The sequence below is a fragment of the Petaurus breviceps genome, unplaced genomic scaffold, assembly GCF_028583685.1.
Source record: "Petaurus breviceps papuanus isolate PSGF00001 unplaced genomic scaffold, PetGlider_PUasm1.0 176, whole genome shotgun sequence".
NCBI lineage: Eukaryota > Metazoa > Chordata > Mammalia > Diprotodontia > Petauridae > Petaurus > Petaurus breviceps.
This window is the reverse complement of record NW_027185771.1, coordinates 13,704,070-13,724,080: the sequence shown is the minus strand read 5'-3', so window position 1 is coordinate 13,724,080 and position 20,011 is coordinate 13,704,070. Positions and strand designations below refer to the sequence as shown.

At 42.3% G+C, this 20,011-nt stretch overlaps 1 protein-coding gene across 1 annotated transcript in view; it reads left to right on the top strand.

The window, feature by feature from the left end:
• WFDC1 (WAP four-disulfide core domain 1) overlaps positions 1 to 20,011 on the top strand; it is a 49,311-nt gene that overhangs the window by 10,383 nt on the left and 18,917 nt on the right. The window contains exons 2-3 of the mRNA XM_069085650.1: positions 11,950 to 12,145; positions 18,041 to 18,124. Of these exons, the coding sequence (XP_068941751.1) occupies positions 11,950 to 12,145; positions 18,041 to 18,124 (280 nt within the window). The remainder of the gene's footprint in view (positions 1 to 11,949; positions 12,146 to 18,040; positions 18,125 to 20,011) is intronic.

Sequence of the window (20,011 nt, the reverse complement as noted above, 5' to 3'; positions counted from 1 at the left end):
GAAAAATGGCATCAGCATTTGGGGGGATCAGAAAGGACTTAGTGTAGTAGGTAATGCTTAAGCTGAGTTTCAAGGGACTAGGGCATCTTTAAAGGTGAAGAGGGAGCAGATTCCAAGGGGAGTCAGCACAAAACCACGGAGATGGGAAATGGAATGTAAGTGTGTGAAACATGCTAACTAAATTTTGTGACTCTAAATGTGCAGAATGAGTTTTATTTATTCCTTTTAAAAATTAGTGGTTCCTTTATTTACATCTTAGTCATTTCTTGATGTACCCACCCATGAAGTACAAGCAATTAGCTTTTCCTTGTAACGGGGAAAAACAATTGTCTTTTAACAAAGAAAAATGGCCCCCACTTCAGTGACTGTGCTTGCAACATTACCCATCCATGTTCCCCTATTTCACCAATGGAAGGGAGAGAGCATATTTCTTCTTCTTCTTCTTGGGGCCAAGAATATACCCCATTTATTTTGGTCCAGGATTCTTTTCATTTATAGTATTGTAAATTACAATTTTAGATGGTACAGTGGATAGAGCACCAGGCCTATAATCAGGAAGACTCATCTTGAGTTCAAATCTGGCCTCAGACACTTACTAGCTAGGTGACCCTGGGCAAGTCACTTCACTCTGTCAGTTTCCTCATCTGTCAAATGAGTTGGAGAAGGAAATGGCAAATCAGTTCAGTATCTCTGCCAATAAAACCCCAAATGGGGTCATGAAGAATGAGAAATGACTGAAATGATCAAACAACATGTACCAGTTACTATGCTAATTCTGTAATTCATAATACAAATATGAAAAAGAAAGATGGCTCCTGTCCTCAAGGAACTTATAATCTAATGGCACAAAACAACACATGAAAAGAAGTTAAAAAGGGGTGAGAAGGAAGAGGTACCCAGTGAGGGTGCCTGATGGAGAGGCAAAGAAAGAAATTCAAAATGAATGAAGTTGAGTGGGAAATGAGAAAATGCTAGCAAATAGCAGAAATTAGGATCTGAACTCAAGGGCAAGCCCCTCTCAGCTACACCCCATTGCCTTAGATAATTTTCAAGGTGCCTTCCAGCCTTAATGATTCATTTACTCTAAGGCTTCCAAGTCAAATGGTTGATCCCATCTCCCTTTTCTTCTGGATTTTCTGGAATTCTCAAGAGAGAGGAGATTATAACAAACAATGGAGTCCCCATATTCTGTCTCAATGGACCTTTCCCCTTAGTAGCCCTTCATCTCAAATCTTGAGGCTCAAAGAAGGAAGAGTATAAAGCTCATTAAAAAAAATGTCAGAAGGGGTGGCTAGGTGGCACAGTGAACAGAGCACCGGCCCTGGAGTCAGGAGGACCTGAGTTCAAATCTGGCCTCAGACACTTAACCCAAAATTAGCCTTGTGACCTTGGGCAAGTCACTTAACCCCAAATGCCCTGTCTTCCCCCCTCCAAAAAGCAAAAAAAACTCCATAAAACAAAAAAATGTCAGTACCCATTGGGTTCAGGTTAGAATTGGGTCCTTAAGTAAGCAATACCCTAAGCACACTAAAGAATAAAACTTACAAAAAAAATAAAATAAATTTTAAAAAAGAATAAAACTTATAATTTCTTAGCCCTACAATGAAGAATCGTGGCTCCTTTGGGGAAGAAAATACAGCAGCAATAAATCCACACACAGAGTGAAACATTTTAGAGTGGCATCCTCTCAGATTCTTAGGAGGAGGATGTCACATGCCCTGAGAATGTTCTAGATGAAAATTCAGAAAGGGAACAGGCAGGATTTTGCAAATGATAGACCTAGAGGTGGAGGGCAAAGATGTTAAACACAATATCACATGTGCCCATAACCCTTTTGAGTTTGACTTAATCAGATTAAAATTGGGAAATATTTTTTAAAATAAATGAAAATATGATAAAACATAGATTATATTACATTTTCAAACTAAGTCACTGAGCTGTCCCTCAATAACATTCCATTCCATTCATGTATCACAATTTATTTAGACATCCCCAATCTTTGGGTATCTACTTTGTTTCCAGTTTTTTGCTCTCACAAAAAGTGTGGTTATAAATATTTTCGTGTTCTTTTTGTCAGTGACCTCCTTCAGTTCCATGCCTGGAAGTGGAACCTCTGAGTCAAAGAGTAGGGCCATTTTAGTCACTTTATTTGCATAATTCCAAAAGGGTTTTTAACGACTTCAAGCTTCTCTTTAAAACAAAGGTCCATCTTTTTGTTCAACACCAATGTTCTTCCAGTGATGCTAGGTGGCTTCAAGCCCTGTGGAGAAGCCCATGATGGGTGTGTGTGGGCTGTAACATGGGTCAAATGAATAATGAATTGTCCAGGGGGAGAAACAAGAAAGGATGTCTTCATAGGTAAATATCGTTGGATGAACAGTAATGAGAGTGAGAAATAAGCAGTTTCTCCCTTAACACACTCTGGTTGGCATTCAAAGCTCTTCACAAGCTTAACCCCTTCTTACTCTTCTACTTTTCTTCTATGCTACTCTCCTTCCTGTACTCTATATGCCATCTCATCAACTTCCCTCGTTCCTTTCTCTTTATACACTACCCAGTCATGTAATATCTGAGTTACAAGAGACTTTGGAAGCTATCCAGTCCACCCTGTACCTCACCAAGAATCCTCTCTACCACAGTCCCAGAAAGTCTTCGTTTGGCTTTTATTTGAGGACCTCCTTCCCATTAGAACCCCTTTTGTTTTTAGTCATCTTTCTTTGTTCATTAGTTTTTCCTTACATTGCATTTATTAAGCACCTGCTATATTCTAGTCACTATGCTAAACACTTGAGATACAAGGAAGGGAAAAGACTGGCCCTTCTCTCAGGGAGTTCATAATCTAATGAGGGAAACTGCATACAAACAATTATGTACAGACAGGCTGAATTAGACAGGATCTCAGAGAGAAGATGTTACCATTAAGGGGGTTGAGGAAAGGTTTCTTGTAGAAGGTAAGATTTTGGCTGGGACTTGGAGGAAGCCAAGAAGTGGTGTTGGGGAGGGAGGGAGTTCCAGGTGTGAGGAACAGACAGAGAGAAGGTATGGAATTAGAAACAGCAAGGTGATAAGTGTCGCTTTGCCAATCATGACCCTTGTCATATTGCTGATCATGTGGGTTGAGTGAGGTTTTAGATGACTGGTAAAGAGGGGAAGGGGCCAGGTTATGAAGAGCTTGAAAAGTCAACCAGAAGATTTTATATTTGATCCTGGAAATAATTGGGAGACATTGGAGTTTACTGGGCATCGATGTGGTCAAAGTTTAGGAAGACCAATTTGACAGCTGAATAGAAGATGGGCTGTGGTGGGGAGAGACCACCAGCAGGCTGTTGTAATCATCCAGGCATGAGATGATGAGAACCTGTGCCAGAGTGGTGACATCATCAGAGGAGAGAAAGGGACATATATGTGAGAGAAGCTATGAAGTAGAAACGGCAGAACTTGGCAATAGATTGGGGTAGGATAGGGTGAGAGAGGTGTCAAGGCTGACGGTGGGCTTTGAGCCTCAGTGACTGGGAGGATGGTGGGCTTGCTTCTCAATAGTCATAGGGAAGCTAGGAAGAGGTGAAGATTGTGGGAGAAAGATAATGAGCTTAGTTTGTGAAATGTTGAGTTTAAGATATCTGGGGGATCCAGTTTGAGATGCTCAATAGGCAACTGGATATTGGGCTGGATAAATTTGAGAATCATTAGCATAAAGATGATAATTGAATCCATTGGAGCTGATGAAATTGCCAGGTGAAATAATATTAAGGGGGAAGAGAAGGCAGCTCAGGGCACAGCCCTGAGGGACACCCTCAATTAGTAGACTTGACCTTGATGGGAGTATCTTCCTCACTCTAACCCTCTGAAGTAGGTAGGATGAAGTCCAGACTCTCCAACGTGGCATCAAAGGCTCTGAACAATATTGCCTCAGCCTTCCTTCCTGGTTTTCTCATCAAGTTTTATTATTCCCACATACCCTGTGTCTGCACCTTTACTCATTCCATCTCTCTGTTTCTAATGCCCTTCCCCATCCTTTCTTCAAGGCCCATCTCATAGATTTTGTAGGATATAGAGCTAGAACATTCCCCAAACTCCCCTGATCTAATTCCTTCATTTTAGAGAAGTAGAAACCAGGACCCAGAGAAGGGAAATATCCCCCTCTCCCCCACCATAGCCTATCCAAACAGTTCAACAGCAGAGCTGGGATTTAAAATCCCTTTCCCAAGAGTCTTTCCTGATCACTCTCTGCTATCCCCAACCAGATCTCTGCCCCCCCCCCCACCGAATGTCCTCTCTGAACCTTTTTCACTCTTTATTTTCCATCTCTTATGGATTTCTCATATTTTTCCTTACTATAGCTTATTAAGCTTGTTTTATCTTGCCTGTCAAACTGTAAATTCAATGAAGGCAGAGCCCAGGTTTTGTATGTTTGGCTCATTTTTGTGCAATACCTTACAAGTAATATGTGTCCCGTACCTACGGTATTTGCTGAACTCAATCTGAGATATATAGGGGGAGGTGAGCTGGAGATCAGATCATTAAAAGACTACATTTCCTTCTAAAAACTAGTACAAGGTACAAAAAGAGATAATGTGATTTTTGAGAGAAGTAAAAATCAGAGGATAACTCTATGTACTTAGTTATGGAAGGAGGAAGGTCTCGGCTATGTTGGGTGGATCCCTGTGGTGAGCTCCTGGGAGGACATGGATGAAAGTTGAATGGGGGTAAGAAGAGAAGGAGGAGGGACAAGGGAAGGGGATAACCATCTATATAGTGACAGTTATGTGCCAGGTATGGGGCTAGGCAGTTTACAAATAGAGCCTCACAACAACCTTAGAACAAGCCTATGAAGTAGGTACTATTATCCTCATTTTACAGTTGAGGAAAACTGATGCAAAAACAGGCTGACTTACCCAGGATCACACAGTTCATAAGAGTCTGAGGCAGATTTGCACAGAGAGCTTTTTACTCCGGACCCAGTACTTCACCACCTAGATTTGAGGTAGTCATCCTACAAGAAAGGCAGGCATGGATGGGTTACAATCTGGAGGAGACCCTATCCAGTTGATGAGATCATAGAAGTCCTAGAATGTAATCATAAAGTAGAAAGGAGATGTTAAAGAGTCTTTCTATGATCTCACAAAAGTGTATGAATAAATTCCTTTTTCAACTTGAGAAGATTCTAGAAGCTTGGTCATTGGATAAAGGCAATTGACACCTCACAAGAAATATGTCATACCCCTTGACCATATATAAAAAAGAAATAAATCATTTAGCCTTTGAAGAGTCTTGACTTGGGGGCTTTGTAGAGGAAACTGCTACATGGGCAGAAGAAAGGACTTTCCTCTTGTTTCCTTCCTGTACCCCACATCGACCATGTCACCAGAACTACTGGACCCATAGCAAATAATGGACCTTGGAAGCCCAGCTGTGTGCCCCCCAACAGAGTTGGTGTACCCAAGGGGAGTTATGTGATAGTTCTGGAAGCAGATCATGCTCTGCAATACCAAGAGAAATTAATCCCTTGGGTCGTATGTTCTCCTTACTTATCTGCTTCACTACTTCAATTTTGTGCCCACTTTTCCCACAGACATAATGTGAAAGAGTATACTCCAGATTACAGAGAGGGAATTTTGTTTTACTATGTTCCTTGAGTAAATGCCTTTGTTAAGAACTAATTAATCCTGCTGAGTAATTGTTAATGGGAAAACATCAATGGGGGCTCATGAACTTCAGAAATAGGAGTAGTAACCCACAGGGTTATTCCTATAACCTGAGATAGCAGCCACTCTTTGGAGATTCAACCCTTCAGTGCAGGTTGGGGGGAATATACCAAAGGGGGTGTTACAGCTACATATAAAAATGAAGTCAGTTAAGAGCACAGTTTCCAAGTCATACATAAGAAAGATGGCAGAGTGGAAAGCACTGGATTAGGAGTCAGAAGATCTGACTGATGCTTGGTTCCATCCAATTTGAAATCTAATAATCCTTTGAATTAATAAAATCACCAAGTAATCATATTCAATTTCCCATGGGAATTTGTGGCATCCTCTCCATAAGTTCCCAGAGGTGAAAGTACCTGGGGCTTACATACATTTTAGGAAGCTGTCCCATCAAGCAAAGAGCTTAAGCCATCCCAATCCACCAAAGAAGGAAATTGGAGGGCATAATCACTAACTTCCCTCTCAGACCTAGAGCCTAGGATCTTATAAAAATGTTAAGTTTCTATTTTGTGACTACTGTCATTATAGAGTGCAATGTGCCCTCAACTTTCTATCTGAGGATGGTTTATTACATCCACATAGTTTTAGGACCTTTTCCAGTTTCTTCATTTTTTGATTGAAGAAGGAAAGAAACAAGGAAGGAAGGAAGGGAGGAAGGGAAGAAGGAAGAAAAGGAGGGAGAAGGGAGGGAGGAAGGGAGGAAGGAAGGGAAGGAGGAAAGGAAGGGAGAGGGAGGGAGGAAAGAAGGAAGGAAGGGAAGGAAGAAGAGAGGAAGGGAAGAAGGAAGGAAAGAAAGTAGGGGGAGGGGAGGGAGAGAAGAAAAGAGGAAGGAAAGGAGTGAGGGAGGAAGAAGGAGAGGGGGAGGAATGGAGGAAGGAAGGGAGAAAAGGAAGGAGGAAGAAAAATAAGCATTTATTAAGTGCCTATTATATTCCAGGCCCTATGCTAGGCATTTCACAAATATCTCATTTGATCCTCACAACCACCCTGGGTGGGATGTGCCATTATTATCCCTGTTATATAGTTGAAGAACTGAGTCAGACAAAGTTTAAGTGACTTGTCCAGCTGCCAAGTGTCTGAGGACAGATTTGAACTCAGGTCTTCCTGACTTTAGGTTCAGTGCTCTATGGGGGGAGAATCATCCCAACTCTTGACATTCTTTGTTCAGTTCTGACATTCTAAATATGAAGGGCCCTTCCTTCTATGTTCTAAGATTCTTTCCAATTCATTCTATAGCCCAGATCCAATAGTCTACATAAAGTCCATAAAGTTCAGGAAAATTTATGCACTGCGCCACCTAGCTGCCCCATCCATCATAGCCCTTAATACATCTTTATGGAATGATTTATAGAATATACACAGATCCATTTTTTAAAAAAATATTTGTTTTTTTCTGAACATATTGCAAGCACTAAAATAAATAGGCACTTTCAGGTACATAGTAGAAGAAAAAAAAGAGGGTTGTTCATGGCAATTAGTCATTCTTGGAACTAACCAACAATAATCTCACCCTTTCATTAAAAACTGTCCCCAGAACATTACCTTGCAGGACATGAAATAGCAAGAAATACTCAACCCTTTCCCTATACCTCCCTGGACTACAGTAGTTCTTGGTCATTCATCACCATCCATTGCTATAGTAAATAACCAGTAGAGATTTTATTTCTAAGATGCTAACCTCCTCTGTGCCATAAAGTCAGAGAAGACACATTGGATCTTTCCCTTAAAGGACAAGGGAACTTCCCAATGGATAATATTCACAGGCTTATTTTTGCTGTTCTTGCACAGAAAACCATTTCACTACATTTTAGCAGATTAAAAATCATTTTAGCTTCTAATCTTAATTTACTTGGAACTTTCAAGTGATAAAGCTCGATAAAAACACACCAAGCAGAAAAGTTCGCCTCTCCCTTCTAGATACACATGGGCAATGTGCTCCTTAATCATCTCCAAAGCAGGGAGCTTTGCCTGTCAGATTAACATGCAAATAATATTGTGATCAGCTTGTTTAAGTCCCATTTCATTAATTCTGCAGGAAATGAGCTAACAGGAAAAGGAATTGAGTTGTTTCTCTTGCTTACACTTTAGAAATTACTGACTGAAACCTCGCAATTAGACAGTAAATGGCTAGCTCTCCAAGCAGTGGAAAGTGCAGTAGATAAAGTGCTGGGCCTGGAGTCAAGAAGAATCATTTCCATGAGTTCAAATCTGGCTTTAGACTACTAGCTGTGTGACCTTGGGCAAGTCACTCCACCCTTTTTGCCTTAGTTTCCTCATCTGTAAAATGAGCTGGAGAAGGAAATGACAGATCACTCCAGAATTTCTGCCAAGAAAACCCTAATTGGGATCATGATTGAACAATAACTGCTGAACCCAGAATCTCATCCCTGCTTTGTCACTGGTTAGCCAATGACCTTGAACAAATCAGTTTAATTCATTGAAATGGGCACAGGGAAGCAATGGATATAGGAGCAGGACACCTGGACTCAAATTCTGAATCTTCTCCTCATTACCTGTGTGATTATGGGCAAGACACAAAGTCCATAGACTCCTAGAATTTCAGAATTGAAAGGGACCTCAATCCAACTTGAACCTTGATAAATAATAACTAACATTCATATAGAACTTTATCCTATTTGAACCTCGCAGTGTCCCTGCATGGCAAAGTGCTATCATTTATTATACCCATTTTATAGGGCAGAAACAGGAAAGTTAAGTGACTTACTCAGGGTTCCCCAGCTTGCTAGTGTCACAGGCAGACTTTTAAAATTAGCTCTTCATGATGCCTAGTTGAATGCTCTGTCCACGGTACCAACAAGCTATCTGTAAGAATCTCACTCAATGTATCAATAATCATCTACTCCATGACCTCCAGTGAGGAGAAACCCACAGTCTCCTAAGGCAGCCCCCTCCATGCTGGGAGAGCTCTGATTATTAGAATCTTTTCCTTTCTACTGAGTCCATGCTGACCTCAGTAATTTCCTGCAAAATCTTGTTTTGGGACTAAATGGAAATTCCCTTTCAGTTTTATGAGTCTGTTTCCAGTCATTGACAAAATAGCAGTTGCCCAAACCCTCAGCTGTGAATTGAAGCCATCTGCAAGGGACTGAGAACAATCCATCAGCTTTGTTGGTAACACCACCTCTTAGATGCTCCTTGTTTTTAAAGGTGAAAAGGAGGGGGTCGGGTTTTTCAAAACTGGACTCCACAGGGTGATAAAACCTCAGCCCTGTTGAGTTTCTCTCTGATTTCTTCTAGTATCTCAGCTAGTCAGTCACCACCTACAAGTGGCTAGAAGGTAGAAGAGTTTGTAGGTTTAGATGGCACAGTCACCAAAGGAGCCAGACCTTTCCAGCTGTGGAGATAGACACCAGCCAGAAGCTGTGCACTTGGCTGGTGCGGTGCCTGAAATGTCCACTTCTGTGGTGGAAAGCTTTTACTACAGTGCCATTCCCCATCAAAGACACCAGTTCCTCCAAGTACATTAATTAGATTGTAAGCTCCTTGAGGGGAGGGACTCTCTTTGTTTCCCCAGAGTTTAGCTTGGTGCCTGGTGCTTAATAAATGCTTATTGAAGGATCAGTACTCCGGAACAAAGTAACTAGCATAAAGCTTCGGTAGGTAAGTGAAGGGAACAGAGTTTCAGATTTCTCTTTCCTGCAACAAGGTAGGAGCAGGCACTTTCTCTTGGTTCCTGGTGGCTGGGGTTCAGAAATTCTCTGAAAGAATTTTGCTTGTTATTAATAACCACTCAGCCAGATGAGCTCAGACAAGCATTGTGCTGGCTTCCTCAGAGGGGAGTGAAGGTTTGGGAGCAAACTTGGAATCAGAGCAGGTCTTAGCTCCCTAGAGGCTCCCCAGGGAGGAAGCCAGACCCCATTCATGGCACCTCCTTCTGTCATCTTGGACTGGATTCCAGGGTCAGAGGAGAGTCAGAGGACACAGACACCTCATCCTGTCCTTTAGACAGTAGAACAGGGCTAGATCTGCTGACTTCTCAGGCCATTACCGGAGATGAGAGTGAAGGCCTCAGAGGAGAGAAAAGGGAAGAGATTTTTACTGAAAGAAAATAGGTCACAATTCATTACTTTAAAAAGTAACAAGGCACTTAACTGCCTGGAACTCAGTGTCCTCCTAGGAGATGGTTGGAATAGATCAGGGGTTCATATCCTTTTTTTTTTTTTCATATGTCCCAGACACCCTTGCCAGTCTGATGTAGCCAATAGACCCCTTCTCAAAATAATATGCTCAAAGGCATAAAATAAAATGCATGAGATTACAAAGGAAATAAATTTTATTAAAATATAGCTATCAAAACATATAATTTTTAAAAAAACTGAATTCATGGATCCCTGTTTTAGAACCCATAAACTGGAAGGTCTCCAAAGATCTCAATCAGTTCTGCTGTCTTATGACTCTGTAATTAATTTTTTAGAAAAATAAAATGAAATAATAAAAGAGGGAACAGCTAGATGGCACAGTGGATAGAGCACCAGCCCCAGAGTCAGGAAGACTTAAATTCAAATTTGGCCTCAGGCATTTCCTAGCTGTGTGACCCTGGGCAAGTCACTTAACTCTGATTGCTTCAATAAACAAACAAACAAATGAATAAGTAAATAGATGAATGAATAAACAAACAAATAAAGCACTGTTTCAGCCCAGGGCTATCACTATACTAGAGCATTCAGGACATTGCCCTGCTTGGGGATTCTCAAATCTCTAATTCTTTATATGCTCTACAACTATTTTCATATAAGTTTCTTGCCTAGGACTTTGTGTTTGCTGTAAGATCATAGATTAAGATTTGAGGTTCTTGAGCTGAAGGATCTATGAATTGGTGAAAATGATTTCCTTTGTAATCCATGCATTTTATTTTGTGCATTAAAAGCTTTATTCTGAGAAGGGGTCCATTGGCTTCACCAGATTACCAAAAGCATGCAAGACAAAAGAAAAAGTTAAGAACCCCTGATTTAGAGCCAGAGGAAGGAGTGATGTTTCCATTGGTCCTTTCCAAGAAAAAGACAAACAAACAAACCACATTCTTCCCTAAGGGAGAAGAGAAATTAAGTTTTTTTTTAATTGACCCACAAACCTTTATTGCATAGCTACTGTCTATAACAGTGGTTGTCAAACTCAAATAGAAATGGGGGTGCCTGTGATTGATACCTGTGGTACACAAAGTCCTTGTGTTTAGCACAAGGGATACAAAGATAGATTTGACACAAGGAGTTTATGTTTTTAAAAGGGAAAAAAGACATGTATTAATACAGAAAAGTCACCTAGCCTTTCTAGGTCTTGGTTTTCCTATCTGTAAATGAAGTAATTACACAAGTCACAAGAATGTTAATACTATGATATAAACAGACTGATTAGTTAATGAACACATGAGCACAGACCTGAGTGCAGGCAAAGTGCTTATTTATGTAATGAGGAAGAGATCATATTCATCTTAGGAAGGCTCAGGAAAGACTTTACAGAGAAAGTGACATCTGCCTTGAGTGTTGAGAAAAAATGAGGGACCTTGAGAAACAGAGAAACCATTATAATCAGGAGAGTGTGAGCAAAAAAGCAGGATAAGGTAGGATGGATACCAGAGACTAAAAATAGTAATAATGAAAGCTAGCATTTACACAACATCTTAAGATATACAAAGCATTACTCTATGTTATTTGATCTTCACAACATCCTAATGAAGTAGGTGCTGTTAATATCCCCATTTTACAGATAGTGAAATTGAGGTTGAGTGGTTAAAAGTGACTTGCTCAGGGTCACATAACTAGTATCTGAGTCAGGCTTTAAATTCATCTCTGGGATTTTAAGCCCACTGTTACCTATCTACCTTAGTCCAGAGTGACTATAATATAAAGTACATGGAGAGAAGTCAAATGAGAGAAAGCCAGAAAGGTAAGTTGGAACCATATTCTAGAAAGTCTGGAATGCCAAGATTGGGAATTCAGACTTTTATGATTTAGGAGGATTTCTTCAACGGTATTGGCATGAAGGATAGATTACAAAAACAAGAGATTGGAAGCAGGAAGACCAGTTAGGAAGCCATCATAGAAGACTGTGTGGAGAGGGGAGGAACAAGAGCCTAAAACCAAGATAGCTGCCGTAGGGTGGTCCATACCCTCATAAGTGATAGTATGAAGAGGTATAAGTTATTTCTGAATACACATTTAATTCCATTTTGCTCAAAATAAATGTCTCTCTTTCTTATTCTCTCTCTCTTTGGGAATGGACCAAGGATTATGAATACCCTCTCCATTCTCATGGCGGCCACCATCCCCGACATGAACGCTGTCCTCCACCCCCCCAAACATTACCCAAAGGGGCTTGTGAAGTGACCAGCTGCCGCTCGGATTCGGTGTGTGAAAGGCACAAACGTTGCTGCTTCAATGGGTGCACCTACGCCTGTCTGGAATCAGTGCAGCCTCCTCCAGGTAAGGGTCAGAGCTAGGGTCAAAGTGGAGTAGTTTCCTTCAGCTTCATAATGCAGTTCGGGATGGGAATTGAGGCAAGGAGAGAAGCCCTTTGATACATCTTTTTGTAGATGCAGTATTTTTAGTGCCTGGAAATCCCACCCTCTGTAATACACCTGGCAGTGAATGAGTGAATGAGTGAATAAATGAATGAATGAATGAATGAATAAAGCCAAATCCCATGTGTTGCAATGGAGGCTCAAAGCCTCAGTGTCATTAATAAATTGTATTTTGGATATAAACTTTTTAAACCCAGGGTGAAGGTACATAATTTTTGAACCTTGCCTAGGTCATTAGGATATCTTGTCCTTTCTCTGCCAGGACCCCAGCAGCATCTCTCAGAAGAGATCACAGGAGGTACAGGTTAACCAGGAAATAGCTAGGTGGTGCTATTGTGCACAGAGCACTGGGCTGGGAGTCAGGAAGACTTGAGTTCAAATGTGACCTCACACTTCCCAGCTGTGTGACTCTGGGTAAATCACCTAACCCTGTTTGCCTCAGTTTCCTCATCTGTAAAATGAACTGGAAAAGGAAATGACAAATTGTATCAGCAAGCACCCCAGCGTCCCCAGGGTGGCTGCCAACATAGGTTCTCAGATCTGCTTTGTTAAAGGGAAGCAACTCAAAATGGGTTAACAAGCTTACTTTAATCAGTCAAATATCAGTCAAATATGTATTGTTTACCTAGTTCAGGGGAAAAAGATCAGCACCCTGAACTTCAGAGTATACAGACAGAATTATCAAGACAGAGAAACGGATCAAGTACACAGGTTTCCAAACTGTCCAACCATTACATCCATACCAAATCAACATCTGGGTTTTTCAAAGCCAGGAGGCTCTCAACAGCAGCTTCCCAGAGTCTCTTCTGATCAAATCACAGAACACTTATCAAAGTGAGCCCCAAAACAAAGCCTCACATCAGGGATTATATAGCCTTCTCTTAGGTCAGAGAATGTAACCACCCTCTTGACCAATCACACAGCATCAAGGTATTGGCATTCCTGAAAACCAAGCCTCCTGCCACAGGCTCCACGTGACCACATTCAGCCTATTAGGAGGCAGAGTATATTTTCAAATCAAGGAAGGTTCTCAGAGTCTCTTAAGCCTATCAAAGGGCCTAAGGGCAGGGAAGATCTTTAAATTTGCATTTCCATTACACAAATCTTGACAGTATCTTTGTCAAGAAAACCCCAAATTTGGTCATGAACAGTCAGAAACAACTTAAAACAACTGAACAGCATGTTAAAAAGAAAGAATTTAGTGCATTCTGATGGTAGTATGTATGTTGACATGGCAAGAACACCCCGGATTTGGTGTCAGGAGATATGAATTGCAATCTCAGACACTCTCTGTGTGACCTTGGGTGAGTCACTTCCTCCTCTCTGGGCTTCAGTTTCTCCATCTGTAAAATGAAAGGGTTGGGCTAGATGACCGCTAAGAACCCATCCAGTTCTAAATGCCATGATCCCAAATGAAAGCTTTCTTTGGGGAGAACTGGATTTTTCTGTTCTTCATGTCTACCATGAAACCAGCTTGCCTGCAGTCAGCTCCCAGTCCCCTTCCTGGGGTGTGATTTCAAGCACCTCCTCCCCAAATATCTCACCCTCTTCTAAACTCTCTCTTCACTGACTGGTGCTTGTGAATTCTGAGATATTTAGAGAGCATAAGGGCAGACAAAAGGGAATGTGGGAATGTCACACCTTCTTTAACCTGCTGTTAGCCACTGAGATGCCCTAGTCTGGTTATTTGTCAGGGCCATTCCTGAGAGCATGACAGAACATTATGGGCAGTGAGTGTGTGGGTCCTGGAGTCTAAAGAGGGTAAGGAAGGACCCCCTGGCATGGAGGAGCTAGCTAGCATTGATATTGTGCTTTGAGATTTGCAAAGTCTTTTACATTTGTTGTCTCATTTGATCCTCACCACATCCTTGGGAGGCCTTATGGTATTATGCCCATTTTACAGAATGGGGATGGGGATGGATGTACTAGAAGACAAAGGTTCTTTACTTCCCAATTCTGTAGGGTTGACCTACTTGTTAAGAGCCCTTTAAGGTGAATAACACCTTGCCTTTGTGGGATGCTCATCACTGTGCTGCTGAGAGCATTCCATAAGCCCTATTTATTTTCCCCACTGAAAAGGATATTGAAAAGCTATTTACCCTTGAGAAGTTGCATTTAGGAGAAATCATTACCAGCCTCCGTAGTAAATGGTGACAGAATTAGAAATAGGAGCTCATGTTCAGACTAACTTCAAAGTCATGGGGAAGAACAGTGTTTATTTAATTCATACTCCTGACTGTGTGCCTTCCCATGCCCACTTCACTCTTCTTAAGGTAAGCAACCTCTCCCTTCCTTCATTTCTTCCCTCCCTTTCTCCTTTTCTTCCTCTTTCCTCCCTCCCTCCTTCCCTCCCTTCCTTCCCTCCTTCCTTCCTTCCTTCCTTCCTTCCTTCCTTCCTTCCTTCCTTCCTTCCTTCCTTCCTTCCTCCCTCCCTCCCTCCTTCCCTTCCTTACTTCCTCCCTCCCTTCCTCCCTCCCATCCTCCCTCCCTTCCTCCTTCCTTCCTCCCTCCCTCCCTTCCTTCCTTCCTCTCTTCTACCATCTTACTCAGCTCAATCCCACTACTGCTTGACACAAAACCTTTCACCTTCTCCATTTTCAACCCAGTCTCCTTCTCCCCTCTATGGGCAGACTGGTGTCCCTACAAGCTCACCATATGGGTGCAAGACTTAGTAAGAACTTTAGTGCTGATGCAGCTCAGAACTCCTGAGCTCATATGATCTACCATGGGTGGCTTCTTTCCAGGAAGAATTCCTGGAATTCCAAGAATGTTATCTGCAGAATGATAGGGAGGAAGAGAAAGAATGGCAGAGAGATGGAGGAATAGAGTGGATAGCAATTTGATAGAGGTAAGAATGGAATTGGGAGTTGAGACTTTGCCACTCACCACCTCTATGACAACATTTCTGGGCCTCTGTTTTACCATATATAAAATGAAAGGGTTAAATTGAATCTTGGCTTGGGGTTCACATATTTCCCCCAAGAGATATGTTGGTAGATTTCAGGGAGTCTGGTAGCTTGTGTATGAAAAAATTATATCTTTAATTAAGCTCTAGCTGAAATTTAGTATTTCTTCCATTTAAATACCTATCTTAAAACATTATCCTAAGAAGGGGCCAAAGGCTTTACTAGACTGCCAAAGGAGGTGGTTCATGAGAGGGAAAAAGATTTGGGCTAGATGACCTCTAAGGGCCCTCAAGGTCTAATGTGATATCATTTTGCCTTCAATTTTGCTTTCAGCATCTCTGAGTTGTCTTTGGAATCTGACCTTGATTTCTCTAACCTGACAGTGTTGGAGAATTCCATTCTTAGGATCCACAAGTGCTGGATAGTGCTACCAGGCAGAGGAGGGATGGTTCTGGGGGAGAGCTTACCCTAGCTGAGGCAATGTGATAGAGGAAGAAGGAAGGAAGGAAGGAAGGAAGGAAGGAAGGAAGGAAGGAAGGAAGGAAGGAAGGAAGGAAGGAAGGAAGGAAGGAAGGGAAAGAGAGCAATGGAGAGGCAGGGGGGAGGGAGAAAATAAGCATTTTTTAAAAGTGCCTACTGTGTGCTAAATATTCTCTCATTTGATCTCACAACAACCCTGGGAGGTGGGTGCTGCTGTTACCCCATTACAGCTGAGGAAATTGAGGCAAACAGAATTTTTTTTAATTTACCCAAGATCAGACAGTTAGTTAAGTGTCTGAGGCTGGATTTAAACTCAGGTCTTGACTCCAGGCCCAGCACTCTATATACTGCTATCACCTAACTGCCTCACAGTAGAAAGATCATTGGACTTAGAACCTTGGGCTTAAATCCTTCCTCTGATCTATGACTGTGGGCCAGTCACAACCTTTAAGGGCCTCAGTTTCCTTATGCAAAAAAGGGCATAATAATAACCTACCTCCTAGGTGATAGAGACATTGTGAAGTATATTGAAAGCTATATAAACGGCATCTTTTATTAGGCAATAGGGATTGAACCTGTGATTTTATTGGTAAAGGAAATGATCTCAGCTCCATCTTCTCTGGAGCCTGTCATCTTAGGTTTCCCAGAGCACTGAGAAGTTAAGTGAATTGGCTAAGGTCATGCAGACAGTATGGCTGCCTCCCTGTCCACTGAACCATACTGCCTCTCTATCTTTCATTTGTGATGTCTTCTCTGCACTCACACAACCACAACCCTAGGATAGTCCCCCCAGCTCCTCTCACCTGGGTGATTGCAGTGGCTTTCTAACTGGCCTTCCTACCTCATCTTTCTCTAATGTCAATCAATCCTCTACTTTGTTTCCAAAGTAATTTTTCTTTTTTTTTTCTTTTTCTTTTTGTTAAGCAATTGGGGTTAAGTAACTTGCTCAAGGTGATATGGCCAGTTATTTTGTGTGGGTGTTAAGTATCTGAGGCCAGAACTGATCCCGGGCCTCCCGACTCTGGGGCCAGCTCTCTTACTCACTGCACCACCTGGCCGCCCCCAAAGTAATTTTTCTAACTGGTCTGATCAAGTCACACCCCGCTCCTCAATCAACTGCAATGGCTCCCTATTACCTTGAGGAGCAAATATAAAGTCTTTTACTTAGCATTTAAAGTCCCTCAACTTGTCTACTTCTGATCTTGTCTTTCGTCTTATGCTTCTCTCTCCTGCAAGCTCCTTCAATTATAGATAAACTGGTCTAGTGACTGTTCCTCGCACAAGACACTTCATACCTCAGGGACTGGATGAACATGGATATGGTTCATATTATGACTGGGGGATATACATTAGGATACTACCAACACAATGCACAAGTCCTGAGTAAATGAAGTTTGATGGAATGGGTTGCATACTAAATGTTTGATCAGGGAAGTCTTCTTGGAAGCAGTGCCTGATGGTCTGAACACTGGCATTGCCTCCATTGGCATTTTTGCTTCACAGGTCACTTCCTTGCACTCGAAAGCTAAGAATGTTTCCCCCTGAGACAGACAGACTCTGTGCCACAAAGTCTGGGAGAAAAGCTTTAGGAGGGAGAGTGCTGGAAGAAATATTTACTATGGGCAAGCCACCATGTTGGGTATGTTCTTACTAAAGTGTTAGTGACTTCCTTGTTAATCATTGGATGTATTCACATTTTAAAAGAGGAGCAAGAAAGGGCAATGCTTAGCCCAAAGGAGAGTCATAGAATTTTAAGGGTGGAAAGACCCTTAGAGACCATCTAGTTTTAGTTCTCTCTTTCCTCCTGATTGCTTTGAACAGGATGTTAATTGTCTGAGGCAGGATTTGAACTCATGTCCTCCTGACTCCAGGGCCAGTGCTCTATTCACTGTGCCACCTAGCCGCCCCTATTTATATGTTTTTTAAAATATCATTTTATTTTTCCCCAGTTACATACAAAGATAACTTTTAACATTCACTTCTTTTAAATTGAGTTTAATTATTTTTTCCCTCCATCTCCCCTTCCGTGAGACAGTAAGCAATTTGATGTAAGCACATTTATTTGTTAAGTGAATCAAATTTCAGAGAAGTCTAGTGGCTTGTAGAAGGTGTTCATCTGGGTTCCCAGCCCTGCTTACTGGGTCTCAGTGGTCAAATGTGCTCATTGGCGGGCATGTAACCTCCCATGGTCCCTTAAGTCCCATCACCTAGGCCCCCCCTGTGCTCCCCCGTAGGCCCTCTTTGCCCTCCAGCCAAAGGTCCTTCCCACTTTCTAAGGTTTTCTACCCCTTGTGGTAGGCGTAGGGGTTATTGGGGGTGCTCCTGGAAGTAACTCCGGCCAGCAAAGGCACCTTCTTCATGGGCATCACCCTGCTATGACAAGTAACTAACACATGGCCGTGTGTTTTTAGTTCTAGACTGGCTGGTGCAGCCCAAACCGCGCTGGCTGGGAGGCAACGGCTGGCTGCTGGATGGACCGGAGGAGGTTTTGCAAGGTACAACGTGTGGTGTAACCACGTGTCTCTGATTGGACCTAGGGTTCTGGGCCTGCCAAGTGCAGACTTCAGACTAGACCTGGCAAGCCCTGGGGAGCCATCATAATGTACATCTCCAACAAGGAAGCAAGGAAAGAAGGGAGGGAGGGAGGAAGATACATTTGTGAAGCACCTACTATGTGCTAAGCACTCCTCACAGCAACCCTGAGAAGTGGTGCTTTTATTATCCTCATTTTACTGATGAGGAAACTGAGGAAGGCAGGGGTTAAATGACTTGTCCAGGGTCACACAGCTTGCAAGTGTCTGAGGCTGGATTTGAATTCAGGTCTTCCTGACTCCGGGCCCAGCACTCTACCATTGAGTCATCTAGTCACCTAAGTAAATAAAAACAATAACAACCGTTTTTTGAAGGGGGCTTGCAGATATCCTTGGGTGCCACTTATACGGAATCAGTAAGGAGCCCTCAAAGCATGCTTTATGAGGATCTGGTGAAACTTAGCCTGGGGAGGGAGCCATTTGGAGGAGGGGACATGATAGTTATCTTCAAGAATCTGAGGAGCTGAGTTGAAAAAAGATCTAAATTTATTCTGCTTGATCCCAGAGGGCAGAAATAGTTGCAATGGATGGAGCTGTGGAGAGGCAGATTTCAACTCAATACATATCGATCAGTCAGTCAACAAACATTTATTAAGTGCTTACAGACAGGGTGACTAGGTGGAACAGCAAGTAGAATGCCAGGCTTAGAGTCAGGAAGACTCATCTTCCTGAGTTCAAATCCAGCCTCAGACACTTCCTAGCTATGTGACCCTGGGCAAGTCACTTACCCTGTTTGCCTCAGTTTCCTCATCTGTAAAATGAACTGGAGAAGGAAATGGCAAAACACTCCAGTATCTCTGCCAAGAAAACCCCAAATGGGGGCATGAAGGGTTGGACATGACTAAAAATGACTGAACAACAGCTAAATGAGGCAGACACTGGGTTAAACACTGGGAATAAAAATACAAGCCCCTGCCCTCAAGGAGCTTACATTCTAATGTGGAAGAAGATACGAAGAAGGAAGCTGAGGTGGGGGATGGGGGTGAGGGGAGCGACCCGGTGTGTGCTCTGGTGACTACAGCACAGTGAGAAATGAAGGAAGGTCTGGTGTGGGTACCTTCCTTAAATGGAACTGTCTTACAGTGTGGTGGACATCCTGACATTAGCTCTGAGGGGATGGCTAGGTGGCACAGCTGATAGAACACTGGCCCTGGAGTCAGGAGGACCTTAGTTCACATCCAGCCTCAAACATTTGTTAGCTGTGTGACCCTAGGTAAGTCACTTAACTCCGACTGCCTCTAAAAAAGGATATTAGATTTGAAATGGGAAGAGATTTTACTAATCTAACTCCCTTCATTTAAAAAAAAATTTTTTTTTAAATTTTTTGCTTTTTGGAGGGGGGAAGGTACAGCGATTGGGGTTAAGTGACTTGCCCAAGGTCACATGGCTAGTTTTTCTGTTAAGTGTCTAAGGCCAAATTTGAACTCAGGTCCTTCTGACTCCAAGGCTGGTGCTCTATTCACTGTGCCACCTAGCTGCCCCCCCCCCTTCATTTTTTTTTCCATGAGGAAACTGAGGTTTAGACTTGAAATAACTAGCCCAAATTTGCTTGACCAGTAATTGGTGGAGCTAGGATTTGAACACAGGTCCAGAGAACTTTCCACTCCATCATGCTGGTCCTAGGAATGTGGAACTGGGCTACAGCATTAGTTAGCGACTTTCCTGTTGTTGGATGTATTCAAGAAGGGCCTGGGTGATATTCCTCCCCTCCACTCCCAAAATGACTAAATGAGTAGAACTGGGCTACAGCATTAGTTAGTGAGTTCCCTGTTGTTGGATGTATTCGAGAAG